Here is an 18567-nt window from a genome sequence, read left to right as displayed (position 1 = left end):
TCATCAAAGTGAATGAAACAAATATAGGCCTATGGCCATCTGTTTCCAATTTTATTGAGGTTGATACAATCACAGGCAACAGCACCAGGCAAAGGGGTAATGGAGGAAAAAGTTCTGGTGGAGTAACAGGATTCAGAACCATAGTCACCAGGCCAATTTAACAACCCCAACATTTTTTGGGGAGAGAGAAAGCATTCTCATTCATTGAAATGCAGTAATGTGTTACGATCCAATCCATATAATACAGAACTTAAACATTTAAAAAGGATCTTCAGAAGTGGACATTGCACGCTCTAAATCATTTACAAGGTCTACCATTTTTTTTAGTAGTTTATTCAAATGACTTATAGGTCACTTGATTTGGTCACCATCCATTGGCAACTGTTCTTCAACTAAAGTCACACAAAGGAGTTTTACCATACAGAGTAATACCTACAGAATGACTAGCTGAGGTAAACCTTGGTCCCAGGAGAACATATTCAGTCACCTTACTTACTGCCATAAATACTGCGCAAACACACACCGTACACACACTGACCAAAGCTAACTGGGGTGCCTTAATACCCAATCCAGTACATTCATATGTAATACATGCAGCAAACCTATCTCAGTCTGCTTAGAGTGTCCATAACAAATCTCATATCTGAGTTAGTGGTTTATAGAACAGTGTTGTCACAGCTCAGATTGCCTATTCCTCCATTACCCTCTTCCTCCTCCTTGTTCCTGATCCTTGTCTTCTCCTCTACTCAGCACCCTGTCCTCCTCCTGTCTGCTCGTCTCCCTTCTTCTTGTGTCCGGAGACAATGTCGTCGATCCGCAGCAACAAGATGGCAGTCTGGAGAAAGGAGAAGGAGTTCAATGGAGTAGTGCTGCACATCCAAACATGTACCTAATGAACACATATGTAGCGTCTCTTAACATTGTATTAAGAAGGCGGTCGCAAGTCTCACCTCTACTGCGGTCTTGTAGGTTTGAGCCTTGACGGCCAGCGGTTCCCAGATGCCCAGGACGGTCATGTCAGCCAGGGTGCCAGTCTCTCCGTTCACCCCCCACGATACACTGTCCTCCTGGGTGTGCTTGGCCTGTAGAGGTATGTAGCTCAGTGAAAAGGCCACTAAAATGTACAGTAATTCCTCTAACTCCCTTTCACCAACGATCTCTCCTTCTTGAGCGTTCTCTCACACAACACACACCCACTCTCCCATCGGGTCTTACTCCAAGATGGTATGAGGTTCTACCTTTGACTCTCTCTCCGTCGCTCTCTTACCCTGAGGGAGGTGAGCACACGGATGGTGGAGGCGCCACAGTTCTGGATGAGGGTGCGGGGGATGACTTCCAGGGCCTGGGCAAGGGCGCGGTAGGGCCATTGCTCCACACCAGTGAGGGCCTTGGATCGCTCCATCAGCTGCTGAGACACGGCCATCTCGGTGGCGCCGCCGCCAGGCAGCAGGCTGGGCTCCAGCAGAACGTTGCGGGTCACCTGCATGGCATCCTGCAGATTACGCTCCACCTCCTGGGAGAGAAGGGAAAATGGTGGAGAGAGATTTCAGAACAAAAGTAAAACCTCAGTCAGTCATCTTTACTCTGATAACTTACAATAAAAAAATACATGTTCTAGGAGGGGAGTAGAGACTCATCTCATTAACATTATTTTTCACCATTATCCCTCTCTTTTAGTGATTGTTGTACAATAAAAAGCGCATATTATTTGAACATTTTTATTTTCTCAGTTTCTCACCGCCAGGATTTCCTTGCTGGCTCCTCTCAGCAGGATGGTGCAGGCTTTGGGGTCTTTGCACTCTGTGACGAAGGTGAAGTACTCGTCTCCAATCTTCTTGATCTCAAACAGGCCCGCCCCCAGGCCCACGTCCTCCTCGCGCAGCTCATCCGTACGGCTGGCAATACGTGCGCCACACGCTCTGAGGGGTAACAGGGAAAGAGGATGGTTGGTTTAGTTAGAGCAGTGGTTGTAAAGCGCATACACCCCAATACGCAATTAAAGTGACCGGCCATTTGCTAGCTATGTACTGTACATAGTAACAAAACAGAACAGAGAAAAGCGTCTCCAATAACGATGAAATGTCAAAAAAAAAAATTGCTTTCATAGTGTATTGGACTTACCTGGCGATCCTGTTGTTGTCTGTCTTTCTGACACGGCGAATAGCCGTGATGTTAGCCTTCATCAGGTAGTGCTGAGCCAAGTCTGAAGAGAGAGGCAAAATATAGTCAAGGTAAAAATGTCAGTTGCATCAGACATGTGCCTTACCAAGAGCATTGCATTTTGAAGCAGTGTGTGTGTAGTACCTGAGATGCCCTTCTCTGTGAAGATGAGGTCAGGCTTGAGGCGGATGATGTCTTCACAGATCTGCTGGATGTACTCCTCCTCCATCTGCAGGATGCGGGCAAAGTCCTCCTCACGAGTGATCTCAATATCAGTCTGTAGAGCAATACACATGGTTTAAAAAAACGTATATACACAGAACAAAAATAGAAAAAGCAACATGCAACAATTTCAAAGTTACAGTTCATATAAGTAAATTAGTCAATTGAAATAAATAATTCGGCCCTAATCTATGGATTTCACAAGACTGAAAATACAGATGTTGGTCAGATACCTTAAAAAAAAAGGTAGGGGTGTGGATCAGAAAACCAGGCAGTAGCTGGTTTGACCACCATTTGCCTCACGCCATCTCGTTCCCAGAGTTAATCAGGCTGTTGATAATGGCTATGTGAAGTTGCTGGATATTGGCAGGAACTGGAACACGCTGTTGTACACGTAGATCCAGAGCATCCAAAACTTGCTCAATGGGTGACATGTCTGGTGAGTATGCAGGCCATGGAAGAACTGGGACATTTTCAGCTTCCAGGAATTGTGTACAGATACTTGCAAACTGGGGCCGTGCATTATCATGCTGAAACATGAGGTGATGGCGGCGGTTGAATGGCACGCCAATGGGCCTCAGGATGTCGTCACGGTATCTCTGTGCATGTCCATTAATTGTTTATGGTTCATTGAACAAGCATGGGAAACAGTGTTTTGCTGTGTTCATAAAAACTCAGCAAAAAAAGAAATGTCCCTTTTTCAGGATCCTGTCTTTCAAAGATAATTTGTAAAAATCAAAATAACTTCACAGATCTTCATTGTAAAGGGTTTGAACACTGTTTCCCATGCTTGTTCAATGAACCATAAACAATGAATGAACATGCACCTGTGGAACGGTCGTTAAGACACTAACAGCTTACAGACGGTAGGCAATTAAGGTCACAGTTATGAAAACTTAGGACACTAAAAAGGCCTTTCTACTGACTCTGAAAAACACCAAAAGAAAGATGCCCAGGGTCCCTGCTCATCTCCGTGAACGTTCCTTAGGAATGCTGCAAGAAGGCATGAGGACTGCATATGTGGCCAGGGCAATAAATTGCAATGACCGTACTGTGAGACGCCTCAGACAGCGCTACAGGGAGACAGGATGGACAGGTGATCGTCCTCGCAGTGGCAGACCACATGTACCAACACCTGCACAGGATCGGTACATCCGAACATCACACCTGCGGGACAGGTACAGGATGGCAAAACCAACTGCCCGAGTTACACTAGGAACGCACAATCCCTCCATCAGTGCTCAGACTGTCCGCAATAGGCTGAGAGAGGCTGGACTGAGGGCTTGTAGGCCTGTTGTGAGGACTTGCCTTACCAGACATCACCGGTAACAACGTCACCTATGGGCACAAAAACCCACCGTCGCTGGACCAGACAGCACTGGCAAAAAGTGCTCTTCACTGACGAGTCGCGGTTTTGTCTCACCAGGGGTGATGGTCGGATTCGCGTTTATCGTCGAAGGAATGAGCGTTGCACGAGGCCTGTACTCTGGAGCGGGATCGATCTGGAGGTGGAGGGTCCGTCATGGTCTGGGGCGGTGTGTCACAGCATCATCGGACTGAGCTTGTCGTCATTGCAGGCAATCTCAACGCTGTACGTTACAGGGGAGACATCCTTCTCCCTCATGTGGTACCCTTCCTGCAGGCTCATCCTGACATGACCCTCCGGCATGACAATGCCACCAGCCATACTGCTCGTTCTGCACGTGATTTCCTGCAAGACAGGAATGACAGTGTTCTGCCATGGCCAGCGAAGAGCCCAGATCTCAATCCCATTGAGCACGTCTGGGACCTGTTGGATCGGAGGGTGAGGGCTAGGGCCATTCCCCCTAGAAATGTCCAGGAACTTGCAGGAGCCTTGGTGGAAGAGTGGGGTAACATCTCACAGCAAGAACTGGCAAATCTGGTGCAGTCCATGAGGAGGATGCACTGCAGTACTTAATGCACCTGGTGGCCACGCCAGATACTGACTGTTACTTTTGATTTTGACCCCCCCTTTATTCCACATGATTCCATTTCTGTTAGTCACATGTCTGTGGAACTTGTTCAGTTTATGTCTCAGTTGTTGAATCTTGTTATGTTCATACAAATATTTACATATGTTAAGTTCGCTGAAAATAAACGCAGTTGACAGTGAGAGGACATTTATTTTTTCGCTGAGTTTATTTTACTGATAGTCACAGTAGTCCAAACTGCTACATGTAGTGTTCATTTTACACGTTCAGCTTCAGGAAGAAAGCAAAATAAAAGATAAGTGCCATATATGGTACTGTATTTGATGAGGTATTTTAGACAGAGATATAGATAGACAGAGATCAGCATAAGGCACCAAGCAAAGATAGTGTTCCATGAAACAAAACTCTAACTTGTTTTATGGGAGTTCGAGTGTCATTAGTTCAAGTTAAAATTCAAGTTCAATTTGAACTGGCACACGTTGGTGTGATACAGTTGAAGTCGGAAGTTTACATACACATTATTCCATTTACGTTAGTCACATGTCTGTGGAACTTGTTCAGTTTATGAATCTTATGTTCATACAAATATTTACACATGTAAGTTTGCTGAAAATAAATGCAGTTGACAGTGAGAGGATGTTTCTTTTTTGCTGAGTACGTACATACATACAGTTGAAGTCAGAAGTTTACATACACTTAGGTTGGAGTCATTAAAACTTGTTTTTCAACCACTACACAAATTTCTTGTTAACAAACTATAGTTTTGGCATGTCGGTTAGGACATCTACTTAGTGCATGACACAATCATTTTTTCCAACAATTGTTTACAGACAGATTATTTCACTGTATCACAATTCTAGTGGGTCAGAAGTTTACATATACTAAGTTGACTGTGCCTTTAAACAGCTTGGAAAATTCCCGAAAATTATGTCATGGCTTTAGAAGCTTCTGATCGGCTAATTGACATAATTTGAGTCAATTGGAGGTGTACCTGTGGATGTATTTCAAGGCCTACCTTCAAACTCAGTGCCTATTTGCTTGACATCATGGGAAAAACAAAAGAAATCAGCCAAGACCTCAGAAAAAAGACCTCCACAAGTCTGGTTCATCCTTGGGAGCAATTTCCAAACGCCTGAAGGTACCACGTTCATCTCTACAAACAATAGTACGCAAGTATAAACACCATGGGACCACGCAGCCATCATACCACTCAGGAAGGAGACGCGTTATGTCTCCTAGAGATGAATGTACTTTGGTGCGAAAAGTGTAAATCAATCCCAGAACAACAGCAAAGGACCTTGTGAAGATGCTGGAGGAAACAGGTACAAAAGTATCTATATCCACATAACCTGAAAGGCCGCTCAGCAAGGAAGAAGCCACTGCTCCAAAACCGCCATAAAAAAGCCAGACTACGGTTTGCAACTGCACATGGGGACAAAGATCGCACTTTTTGGAGAAATGTCCTCTGGTCTGATGAAACAAAAATATAACTGTTTGGCCATAATGACCATCGTTATGTTAGGAGGAAAAAGGGGGAGGCTTGCATGCCGAAGAACACCATCCCAACCGTGAAGCACGGGGGTGGCATCATCATGTTGTGGGGGTGCTTTGCTGCAGGAGGGACTGGTGCACTTCACAAAATTGATGGTATCATGAGGAAGGAAAATTATGTGGATATATTGAAGCAACATTTCAAGACATCAGTCAGGAAGTTAAAGCTTGGTCGCAAATGGCTCGACTGGTGTAGGTTCTCTCCATCTGTTGGTGTGCAACACTTGCATAACAAGTTAGCTATATTTTCAGCACCAGCCACTGTTCACCTCCTATTGATTGTGCTGCGGTTGCCGCCAGTTGTTTTTTAAATGTAACCTTTATTTAACTAGGCAAGTCAGTTAAGAACAAATTCTTATTAACAATCACGGCCTACCCCGGTCAAACCCGGATGACGCTGGGCCAATTGTGCGCCGCCCTATGGCACTCCCAATCACGATCGGATGTGATAGAGCCTGTATTTCGAACCAGGAGCTGTAGTAATGCCTCTTGCACTGAGATGCAGTGCCTTAGACCATCTAGTTGTCCTCGGTCTAGTTGTCCTCGGGTCCTTTCTGGACGGTTCTCTACACAAACAAATATAATTTATGCATATCGGGTCCGTGTGGGAAAGCCCCAGGTCCATTTCGGAACGGGTCCAACTATTTGTATGTGTGTCTGGTAGATGGCACCCTCTCACTTTGTGTAACTAACTGTGTCATACATTCCTGGCCCTCTCTTCTCTCCTTCTTGTGTGTGTGTGTGTGTGTGTGTGTGTGTGTGTGTGTGTGTGTGTGTGTGTGTATGTGTGTGTGTGTGTTGTGAGAGAAAAATTTCAAGATTATGTTATAATACTGTTATTGCATCAAATGGTTGTTTTATGCAACAGAATAGTTATAAATATAAAAATTAGAACACTCATCTGTGTGTATGTGGACTGAAAGTGGGCCTCTGGGAGATTCAACACTGACAGAAGATTTACGATGTCTTTGAGTGATAAGCCTAACAAGACCACATTCCATAGCATGAGTTAATGTTACTGTACTGGAGTACCAGGGGGAGATGGCTCCAGTATGGAGTTGGAGACCCTGGTCTCTATACAATGAGAACAGTCTTCATAGCAGATACTGTCTGCTGTGAATTATAAGTATCGTTCACACGAATCTTAACCTTGTGACTCATCCCATACATCTGTTGTTTGTCATGTAGACTGAAGGGGGTATCTTTGCTATAAAAGGCCATGGTAACTTTTGTTGTTGGGCTCTCAACGAATCACCTACGGGAGGTTCATTGACAAGCTCCATTACTGCAGTAATTAATTAAAGTTAACTTGTTTTGAAGAAATGTAAGTCTCTCCTTTTGATTACAATAATTACACGACAGTGTGTCCATTTCTACCATACCTGGCTTTCTCCCTTCTTGTACTCCAGGGAGCAGTCCAACAGGATAATGCGGGGATCCTTGATCATTCTGCGCATGCGCGGGTGGGTCACGTCCTTGTTTACCATCACACCTTTCAGCACGCACGAGTCCTCGATGATCCCACCGGGAACCTGAACAAACACACACAAACACAGGTGATAAAGCAGACGTTGAAGCTGATGCTGATCTGATGCAGAACTTGGACTGTATGACATTAACAGACACTTTGACCCTTACCTTTTCTACTTTGGCATACTTCTTGATGTCGATCTCCTTGCGTCCGTTCTCCTCCATCTCCACAGTTTTGACGGCGTCCAGTGCGATGCTGCAGGCCATGTCAGACCAGCGGCTCAGTGCCTTGGTGTTGATTGCAGAGTGGATGATCTTCAGCATCATCTTCCTGTCGCTCACGTCCACTGGGGTGCTGGGGGGAGGAGAGGATGGAGGAGAGTGTTGTTAAACAACTGATGAGTGTGAAAGCAGTTGTCATCGAAAACATGCAGCTACCAGAAAAAGTACTTGGGCCAATACTCTAGACTGATGAGTGTAAATCAAGTACCAATGCCAATCCCAGATTTTCATAAGTGAAATTATGCACAGATGTCAAATTAGAATTCAGCTCTTAAAGAGCCACTGAACACGCTGATTGCCATGTGTGTTTTTCTGTAACTCATTAGATAAACAAGATTTCAGTCTGGGAGACGTTTGGTTTATGATGTTTGTCCCCCATGATACACTTTAGACGAAGAAGCCCATTTCACTTCCTCAAAATCCCCAGAATTAATTTATGACAACACAATTTATTACAGATTTATTTAAAAAATATATATATATATATTTTTTTAAATTTTATCCCCTTTTCTCCCCAATTTTCGTGGTATCCAATCGCTAGTAATTACTATCTTGTCTCATCGCTACAACTCCCGTACGGGCTCGGGAGAGACGAAGGTCGAAAGTCATGCGTCCTCCGAAACACAACCCAACCAAGCCGCACTGCTTCTTAACACAGCGCGCCTCCAACCCGGAAGCCAGCCGCACCAATGTGTCGGAGGAAACACCGTGCACCCGCCCCCCTCGGTTAGCGCGCACTGCGCCCGGCCCGCCACAGGAGTCGCTGGAGCGCGATGAGACAAGGATATCCCTACCGGCCAAACCCTCCCTAACCCGGACGACGCTAAGCCAATTGTGCGTCGCCCCACGGACCTCCCGGTCGCGGCCGGCTGCGACAGAGCCTGGGCGCGAACCCAGACTCTGGTGGCGCAGCATAGCACTGCGATGCAGTGCTCTAGACCACTGCGCCACCCGGGAGGCCCATTATTACAGATTTATTGAGTTTTTGCTGAAGAGGTTATAGTTTTGCAATTTTACATCTAACTAAAAGGTGTTTGGTGCCGTATTTCTCCAGTAAAGAAAATGCGCGTTGTCTTGTGTAAATGAAGTCGGGCTGCTGGGCAGGTCTGTCTCACTGTCTATGCTACTGGATAGAGAGCAATCACCGCAGCTGTTCACCCCATGTTAGTGGGCAAATGGACATCGTCAAATCCAAACCCAACCTTCATTTACCTTTTGTGACGCACCACGCACGCACGGCTGTTCCAAACTCCATTTTAAACGACACAAACTTCGACTAAGGTTATCCTATTTACACTTCATAGTCAATTTTGACACTACAATAACCGTTTGACTCATATCGATGCCACGTAGGCCGTTTTCAAAGGGATCTGTTGCTTTTTAAAGGCAGTTGCTCTTTAACGATTAAAAGGTTGTGTGTGTGGTTGAGTGGTAGAGGCTGGAATAGTACCTGATTTCTTTGAGAAGGTTGAGCATATCATCCAGAGCTTGTCTGTAGGCGCTGATGACAACTGTCGGGTGCATCTGTTGCTCCAGGAACAGCTCTGACACGGACAGCATCTCACCCGCTAGAGATGCATAAAATGTATGATGTTTCCCATGTTGAGACACAGGGGTAATAAGAGTAAAACATAGGCTGGATTGGACTACTACAATGAGAATAGACCTGATGGTGCAGTGTATTCACAGTATTGGGCATGTGGTGACTCACCCAGGATGATGACAGAGGTGGTGCCGTCTCCCACCTCCTCGTCCTGAGTGCGACTTATCTCAATCATGGACTTGGCAGCCGGGTGCTGGACCTGGATCTGCGTAGGTCGAAGCAGAGATGGAAGGAGTGACGTAGGCTTTGCACCGGGGCACTGAACATTAATATTTTCTGTATGGAAGTAGATGTATGGGAATCATAGCAAGTGGGCCCTTCTCACCTCTCTCAGGATAGCGTTACCATCGTTGGTCATCACAATCCCACCCATGGGGTCCAACAGCATCTACCAACACAAAGTATGTTATGGTTCCGGATTCAAGTGCTACCATAAAAGTATATTCCAGACATAATAGGAAACCTATAGCTCACCTTCATCATGGCCCTTGGTCCCAGGCATGTTCTGATGACGTCTGCGATCGTCTATAACACACACAAAAAAAGTTATCAATACAGCGCCAACAGGCAATTCATCATGGTGATCCTACATTCCTCATAAATAGAGCTACAGTTGTAGCTATGACAATAACAGTAGCGCAATATTTATTACATAAGGAAATATTTCAACAAAGCAGACCTAACTCTTTGGTCCTTTAAAAACTTGCTGTATGTAAAATATTGTGTGCTATAACTTGATTTATTTTCTAATGTGACTCTGGATGTCAACATAATGATAATTGTTTCCAACATTAGGGCCGCTTTGTGTTTTGTTTCCTTGTTACGATACTAAAGAGTATTGCAATATTGGCATCGTCTCTGCCCTAGTACTGGGCCCCATAGACAGAGATTAAACATACAATTATGTTGAAATAACATAGCTAGAAACCAAGTTAATTCTTAAAAGTTTAAGCCATTGGGGGGTTTCTAAGATGACATGCGCAATTGTTTTAAGATGGTCATACTATGGATCATTTAGTTATTTGATTTTGAACTTTAAGACCCCTTTAGGTATCAAAAAATGATTTGATAAAATATTGAATTTGGCCTTTACTACTATAGGCCAGAGAAACATTCATAAATGGCAAAAAAAGACAGTCAAAAAATAAATAATAAGAAACAAGGCTTTGAAGTGTTTATCCTATATCTAGGAGATAAGAAAGCTCAGGAAATAAATAAAATATATATACACAGTACCAGTCAAAAGTTGGGACACACCTACTCATTCAAGGGGTTTTCTTTATTTTTACTATTTTCTAAATTGTATAATAATAGTGAAGACATCAAAACTAAGAAACAACACATATAGAATCATGTAGTAACTAAAAAAGTGTTAAATCAAAATATATTCTTCAGAGTAGCCACCCTTTGCCTTGATTACAGCTTTGCACACTGGTGGCACTCAACCAGCTTCATGCCTGCAATGCTTTTCCAACAGTCTTGAAGGAGTTCCCACATATGCTGAGCACTTGATGGCTGCTTTTCCTTCACTCTGCGGTCCAACTCATCCCAAACCATCTCAATTGGGTTGAGGGATTGTGGAGGCCATGTCATCTGATGCAGCACTCCATCACTCTCCTTCTTGGTCAAATAGCCCTTACACAGCCTGGAGGTGTGTTGGGTCATTGTTCTGTTGAAAAAAAAATGATAGTCCCACTAAGTGCAAACCAGATGGGATGAAGTATCACTGCAGATTGCTGTGGTAGCCATGCTGGTTAAGTGTGCCTTGAATTCTAAATAAATCACTGACAATGTCACCAACAAGCACCCCCACACCTCCATGCTTTACGGTGGGAACCACACATGGGGAGATCATCTGTTCACCTACTCTGCATCTCACAAAGATACGGCGGTTTGAACCAAAAATCTCAAATTTGGACTCATCAGACCAAAGGACAGATTTTCACCGGTCTAATGTCCACTGCTCGTGTTTCTTGGCCCAAGCAAGTTTCTTCTTCTTATTGGTGTCCTTTAGTAGTGGTTTCTTTGCAGAAATTCAACCATGAAGGCTTGCTTCACACAGTCTCCTCTGAACAGTTGATGTTGAGATGTGTCTGTTACTTGAACTCTGAAGCATTTATTTGGTCTGCAATCTGAGTTGCAGTTAATTGACCATTTCTGAGGCTGGTAACTAACAAACTTATCCTCTGCAGCAGAGGTAACTCTGGGTCTTCCTTTCCTGTGGCGGTCCTCACGAGAGCCAGTTTCATCATAGCGCTTAATGGTTTTTGCGACTGCACTTCAAGAAACTTTCAAAGTTATTGAAATTTTCCAGATTGACTGACCTTCATGTCTTAAAGTAATGATGGACTGTCATTTCTCTTTTCTTATTTGAGCTGTTCTAGCCATAATATGGAATTGGTATTTTACCAAATAGGACTATCTAATGCATAACACCCCTTCCTTGTCACAACACAACTGACTGGCTCAAACGCATTAAGGAAAGACATTTCACAAATTAACTTTTAATAAGGCACACCAGTTAATTTAAATGCATTCCAGGTGACTACCTCATGAAGCTTCCAAAGGTGGGGAAGTGGCAATCTTTGCCAAGGATCACCTTCAGTGCTCGGTTGTCTCCACCAAGTCTGTCCCTAAACAATTTGATTTGCTGGTTTTAAGCATTACTTTCAAATAGCTCTTTGATGATTGTTGCTGGGTGCTATCGTCCTCCATCAGCACCAGCATGTACCCTACCTGCCCTAAGCTCTCTCCTGGCCCCTTACACTAACATGCTGATCAGACTGGATACGTCGCGTGGGCTAGCGCAGCAAAATAAATTTAGAAATCCATGTTATTCAATTATTGCGTGCTCCAACGAGCATCTGCGACACCAAGGGCTAAAATAGAAGTAATTCCTATTTCTGACGCAAATCGCGCTGAAAGTCCTGCCTCTCCCATCTCCTCATTGGTTTATAGAAGCAGGTACCCACGTGCCATCTCCTCATTGGTTATTCCCACGTGGGTGATTGAAAGACGAACTTTGTTGCCGGTTGTCGTGGTAATACAATGAAAGTTTAGATGCGATCACCATATAAATTCAAAGATGAAAAAGCCTGGAAGGAGGAGAGATGACTAGAAACGATTCGGTTGGCCGTTTTATGTGTGGATTAATTGTCGGAGTAGAGGTCCTTGTGCATTTCAGGTAAAATAACAACTCAATGTTTATATCCCAGGACAAATTAGCTAGCAACAGCAAGCTAGCTAAATAGGACAAATTAACATTAGCTAGCAAGTGCAAGCTAACTATCTAAATTGCCATACATGCTTTTCGACCTGTCCCCAAATGAATGTCATTGGTTCAGAGTTTGTTTTGAAATTTGAACCTGCGTGTCGTGATTGCGTTTGGTGTGGGGGGGCAAAATACATTTATGCACGATAGCGCACGCGCGCAGCCGGTTTGGGTTCCATGTTAGTCTGAATTTGTCCTGCTAGGTGACCTAAACTGGGACATGCTTAAACCACCTGACCAAGTCCTAAAGCAATGGGACTACCTACATCTTTCTCAGATTATCACCAATCCCACAAGGTATGACTCCAAACACCCAGAAAAGGCTACTCTCATCGATGTTATCCTCACAAATAATCCTGTTAGGTATCAGTCTGGTGTTTTCTGTAATGACCTTAGTGATCACTGTTTAATGCTGATGATGTGGTTGTTACTGACAAGAAGCACATGGCTGCTCTTTAAAATCACCACTTCATTAAGTCAAGATTCCTATTTGACTCAGTCATGCCTCCTTGCCCGTCCAACATTTCCTCATCTCCCACCCCTTCTAATGCAACTATCCCCGATGCTCCTCCCTCTTTTCCCCCTGCCACGCTACAAAGTCTCTCCCTGCAGGCAGTCACTGAGTCCGAGGTGCTAAAGGAGCTCCTTAAACTTGACCTCAAAAAACCCATCTGGGTCAGATGGTTTAGACCAGGGGTGTCAAACTCAAATACCCAGTGGGCCAAAATGTAAAACCTGAACAAAGTTGCGGGCCAACATTGAACAAATGAACCTTTTAATATGGACCCAAACAAGTTTTGCTTTAACATTGAATATGGAACAAGCATCGCTTATTACCATACAATATATAATTTAATAGTGGAGACATGCAAAATCGAATTTCAAATGAAAAAACACATCAATGGCATTCATTTATTAAATAAATAAAATTTAAATAAAAATCGTATGCCTCTTTTCTATTTGCAGCCTTATGATTTAAATACCAAAATAAACTTTTTCCAGATTCAGCTGGTCATACAGATTGGTGGCAAGATCACATGTGCGATCAGCTACTGTGTTCCTGCTCAGGCTCACGTTTGAAAATGCTTGGTTTTTCTCTGGGCATACGAGGTCACAAACTTTCATCATGCACTTTTTCACGAACTCTCCCTCATTAAAGGGCCGGGCTGATTTTGCGATCTCTGCTGCCACTATATAACTAGCCTTTACAGCAGCCTCACTTTGTGATGTGGCTTTTTTGAACATATTCTGTTGTGAAACCAAACTTCTTTTCATCTCCTCTACTTTCTGGCTCCTTTGAGTCATGTCCATGTCCTTGTATTTGTCATGGTGTTTCGTTTCATAGTGTCGTCTAATGTTGTACTCCTTACTTACAGCCACGTTGACTCCACAAACAAGACAAACAGGTTTGTCTTTTACATATGTAAACAGATATTCTGCCTCCCACTTGTCCAGAAAGCTCCTGTTTTCTGCCTTTCTTTTCGCCATTTTTGGGAAGGGATAGCGCGCTGACAGTTGTAGCGTCTATGTTGCTATGACTACTGTCACAGAGGAGAGGGCGTTTCTGGGTCCTGTCCTGATTGGCGCGCGAAAACAACAGCAGAGCATTATGGGATTCGTAGTATTAGCGGTGAATGCGCTGTATAATACCGGCGGGCCAGCTCTAGTAGTAATTTGGTATTGTCTCGCGGGCCAAATATAATTACCCCACGGGCCAAATTTGGCCCGCGGGCCAGAGTTTGACACCCATGGTTTAGACCCTTTCTTCTTTAAGGTTGCTGCCCCTATTGTCGCCAAGCCCGTCTCTCCTTTCTGGGGAGGTTCCCATTGCCTGGAAGGCAGCCACAGTTCGTCCTTTATTTAAAGGGGGAGATCAAGCTCATCCTAACTGTTATAGGCCTATTTCTATTTGCCCTGTTTATCAAAAGTGTTGGAAAAACGTGTCAATATTCAACTGACTGGCTTTCTTGATGTCTATGGTATTCTCTCGTGTATGCAATCTGGTTTCCGCTCAGGTTATGGATGTGTCACTGCATCCTTAAAAGGTCCTCAATGATGTCACCATTGCCCTTCATTCTAAGCAATATTGTGCTGCTATTTTTATTGACTTGGCCAAAGCTTTTGATACGGTAGACCATTCCATTCTTGTGAGCCGGCTAAGGAGTATTGGTATCTCTGAGAGGTCTTTGGCCTGGTTTGCTAACTACCTCTTTCAAAGAGTGCAGTGTATAATGTCAGAAAATCTGCTGTCTCAGCCACTGCCTGTCACCAAGGGAGTACCCCAAGGCTCAATCATAGGCCCCACGCGCTTCTCAAAGCTCCCTCATCCATTTATATGAAGATTATAGTCTTATACTCAGCTGGTTCCTCCCCGGATATTGTGCTAAATACTCTACAACAAAGCTTTCTTAGTGTCCAACAAGCTTTCTCTACCCTTAACCCTGTTCTGAACACCTCCAAAACAAAGGTCATGTTGCTCGGTAAGAAGAATGCCCCTCTTCCCACAGGTGTTATTACTACCTCTGAGGGTTTAGAGCTTGTGGTAGTCACCTCATACAAGTATTTGGGAGGATGGCTAGATGGTGCACTGTCCTTCTCTCAGCACATATCAAAGCTGCAAACTAAAGTTAAATCTAGACTTGGTTTCCTCTATCGTAAATCGCTCCTCTTTCACCCCAGCTGCCAAACTAACCCTGATTCAGATGACCATCCTACCCACGCTAGGTTACGGAGACATAATTTATAGATTGGCAGGTAAGGGTGCTCTCGAGCGGCTAGACGTTCTCTACCATTCGGCCATCAGATTTGCCACCAATGCTTCTTATAGGACACATCACTGCACTCTATACTCCTCTGTAAATTGGTCATCTTGGTACACCTGTTGCAAGACCCACTTGTTGATGCTTATTTATAAAACCCTGTTAGGCCTCACTCCCTCCTATCGGAGATATCTACTGCATCCCTCATCCTCCACATACAACACCCACTCTGCCAGTCACATTCTGTTAAAGGTCCCCAAAGCACACACATCCCTGGGTCGCACCTCTTTTCAGTTCACTGCAGCTAGCGACTGGAACGAGTTGCAACAAACACTCAAACTGGACAGTTTTATCTCAATCTCTTAATTCAAAGACTCAATCATGGACCCTCTTACTGACAGTTATGGCTGCTTTGTGCTGTTGACTGTGCCCAATAATGTTTGTACCATGTTTTGTGCTGCTACCATGTTGTGTTGCTACCATGTTGTTGTTATGTTGTGTTGCTACCATGCTGTGTTGTCATGTGTTGCTGCCTTGCTATGTTGTTGTCTCAGGTCTCTCTTTATGTAGTCTCTCTTGTTCTGATGTGTGTTTTGTCCTATATTTATATAGTTTTTTTAATCCCAGGCCCCCGTCCCCGCAAGAGGCCTTTTTTCCTTTTGGTAGGCCGTCATTGTAAATAAGAATTTGTTCTTAACTGACTTGCCTAGTTAAATAAAACATTTATTAAAAAAGCTGGTTGAGAGAATGCCAAGAGTGTGCAAAGCTGTCAAGGCAAAGGGTGGCTACTTTGAAGAAACTCAATATAAAACATATTTTGTTGTTTAACACTTTTTTGGTTACTACATAATGATTTCATATGTGTTATTTCATTGTTTTGATTTCTTCACTATTATTCTACAATGTATAAAATAGTATATATTTTTTTTAACCCTGGAATGAGTAGGTGTGTCTAAACCTTTGACTGGTACTGTAAATATTCCACACACACGCTGGGACAGTTGAGGGATGCGATAGATCCCAAGCTAATACAACCACTCCCATCAAAAAATATTTTAAAAGCAATGAGGCTGAAGCAACAGATCAGAACATTTAGCTTAACATTTTAACTATTAGGCTATTTCTTCACATTATAGGCGCAGCAATACGCACACGGCAGTAGGCTATAAGTGCAAATGTTCCAAAATGCAATCAATTAGTGGGGAAAAGTGACCGAAAATACAATTATGCATGTAACGATTAATTATAAAACGTGCATTTTTATGGTGAACATCATCTTCCCCAAACGTGAAACTCGCCATGTATGTATGCCAGTTAGGAGGATTAATGTGCTTAATTTTAAGAAGTTATTTGGACACTTAAGTTGTGATACATACTGTACCTTATGAAAACATATAGGCCATACTGCACACGCTGGGCACAAGGTACAGTACATCATTAACAAGTGATAGGCTAATATTGTCACCCATCAGACTATTCTTAATTTATTGTGGTTTTTACGTATACAAAAAAATTTGTGAAATTAGTTTTGATATAGAATGGACCATTATCGTGCACCTGTCTCAGAACAGGGGCATGTTAAATTAACATTTTAATAAAGTAATCTATGCACTTAAATAGCGAATGGAGGACGCTTTTCCCGTGGTTCATTTTCATGACAGCCAGGTAGGCTATACTCCTGTTGTAAAGCAAAGCAATGAGCTTATTATTAGGAAAGTTGATAAATATATATAGTAGGCCTAGCGTATAGAAAGCTGATTGGATCCTCTTTCTAATAGAGGCCGTCAAAACTACATAAAACAAAAATAATTGCATAGCCTATGGAAATGTTACGCAACATGCTCTCGTGAAGTGTGATTTGATTTTATAAAACACTTGCATTGATGTCATAGTGATTAGAGGGAGTACCAGGCAGTTAGCAAGTTTGGTAGGCTACTAATGACCATCAGCAGCATCAGAGCTTGGAGAAGCCGGACTAAACGGTCATGTGGAATTTGACTGCAGTAATACCATCATCATTACAGCCCTAAGTGGAAGACACCAAATAATGATACCTCACCTTGGCTGCACTGATATTTCCTGTCTGAACCTTCCGTCCAGACTCCCTCTTCATATTCTGGCCTGTAGTGGAACATGGAAACCAAGTTAAAAGTCTGTATGTTGTGTAAAATTGTACTGCAAAAACACAGCAATTAGTCTAGTTAACTGTGGGATCCAACCAGTCTACGTCTGTTCTGCACCTTTTGATTTCTATGTACAAATTAAGATCCCACATCTGTAGGTAGCTAGCTACCTGCCTACAGTACGCCATACAGTAGCTAGCTAGGCGTATCATGTGTGGATTAGGGATGTGTCATATTTTGGAAGGCTGATCTTTTATACTGTACAGTTAACGTTACTAAGTTACATACATAACTACATCACCCAAGCCAGCTTCATTCATCTGACATGTTAGCTACGGACATCCCTGGATACTTCAACGACTAGGTTAAAATGCCATTGATTTGAGTCAATCTTTCTTTGAGCTTCACTAATATGTTGCCGAACAGATGGGCTCCGCTCCCATATTTTTTGCCTCATTTGGTCAACCGCTAACTAGCTAAGGTTCCTGTATGTTGTAACTAGTTAGCTATTGTAATATGTAACAGTAACGTTACTGCAAAATGTATTCTTGAGAATGGACATTTGAGTTGAGTAACGTTACTTAGCTATCTAACTAGTTAACGGTTGTGTAAATTGCACTATAGCCAGCCAGAGGTCTGTTGTAACATTATCTTACGTTACAGCCAATAAAGTCATACAAAGAGACAGTTCACTAAGGTTAGCTAGTTAACACTAGTGTCAGCTGTCGGCAAGGAAGCAGAAGCACATGCTTCGTTGCTGGCTAGAAACTGACACTAACTATGTAACGTTAGCCTGTATTGGCCCCTTGTCGGGATATTACAAACGACAGAAACATCAAAATGAGTAAAATTTCCACAGAAATCTACGTTAAGATGTAACATTTTTCGTTGCTTATAGGTTTTCTATGTACTTACTCAGCACGAGAACCTGTTGGCCCATCATTTTTGACAGCGTGTGGGACAACGGTCTGGAACTTTCTGGGCAGCCGGCGAGTAAAAAACTCCACATCGGGGGCTGATTACTCCCAGTATCTTAACCAATAAACTTGGAGGAAAAAATGATGTACTGTGAATTCCACCAATTAGGGAGACGGGATAAACGTAAAAGGATTCAATGGGAGGTGAGTATGTACAGGGCATCATTGTGAGACACACCCTGTACATTCATTGACAT

The 18567-nt window shown here is 43.3% G+C and overlaps 1 protein-coding gene across 1 annotated transcript; it reads right to left on the bottom strand.

The window, feature by feature from the left end:
• Positions 1-3: 3 nt before the first annotated feature.
• LOC139558642 (T-complex protein 1 subunit gamma-like) lies at positions 4-18418 on the bottom strand. The gene is made up of 14 exons (XM_071373900.1): positions 18309-18418; positions 17330-17391; positions 9715-9765; positions 9566-9628; positions 9349-9445; positions 9088-9205; positions 7524-7710; positions 7268-7417; positions 2305-2437; positions 2122-2203; positions 1739-1919; positions 1268-1513; positions 951-1082; positions 4-835 (listed from the first exon to the last, which is right to left on the bottom strand). Exons 1-14 carry the CDS (start codon positions 18400-18402, stop codon positions 743-745), a joined length of 1689 nt encoding a protein of 562 aa, XP_071230001.1. The 5' UTR covers positions 18403-18418; the 3' UTR covers positions 4-742.
• Positions 18419-18567: the final 149 nt, after the last annotated feature.

The sequence above is a fragment of the Salvelinus alpinus genome, chromosome 29 (genome assembly GCF_045679555.1).
Source record: "Salvelinus alpinus chromosome 29, SLU_Salpinus.1, whole genome shotgun sequence".
In the NCBI taxonomy this organism is placed as follows: Eukaryota; Metazoa; Chordata; class Actinopteri; order Salmoniformes; family Salmonidae; genus Salvelinus; species Salvelinus alpinus.
Note: the sequence above shows the minus strand (reverse complement) of the source record. Positions and strands in the feature narration are given on the sequence as shown.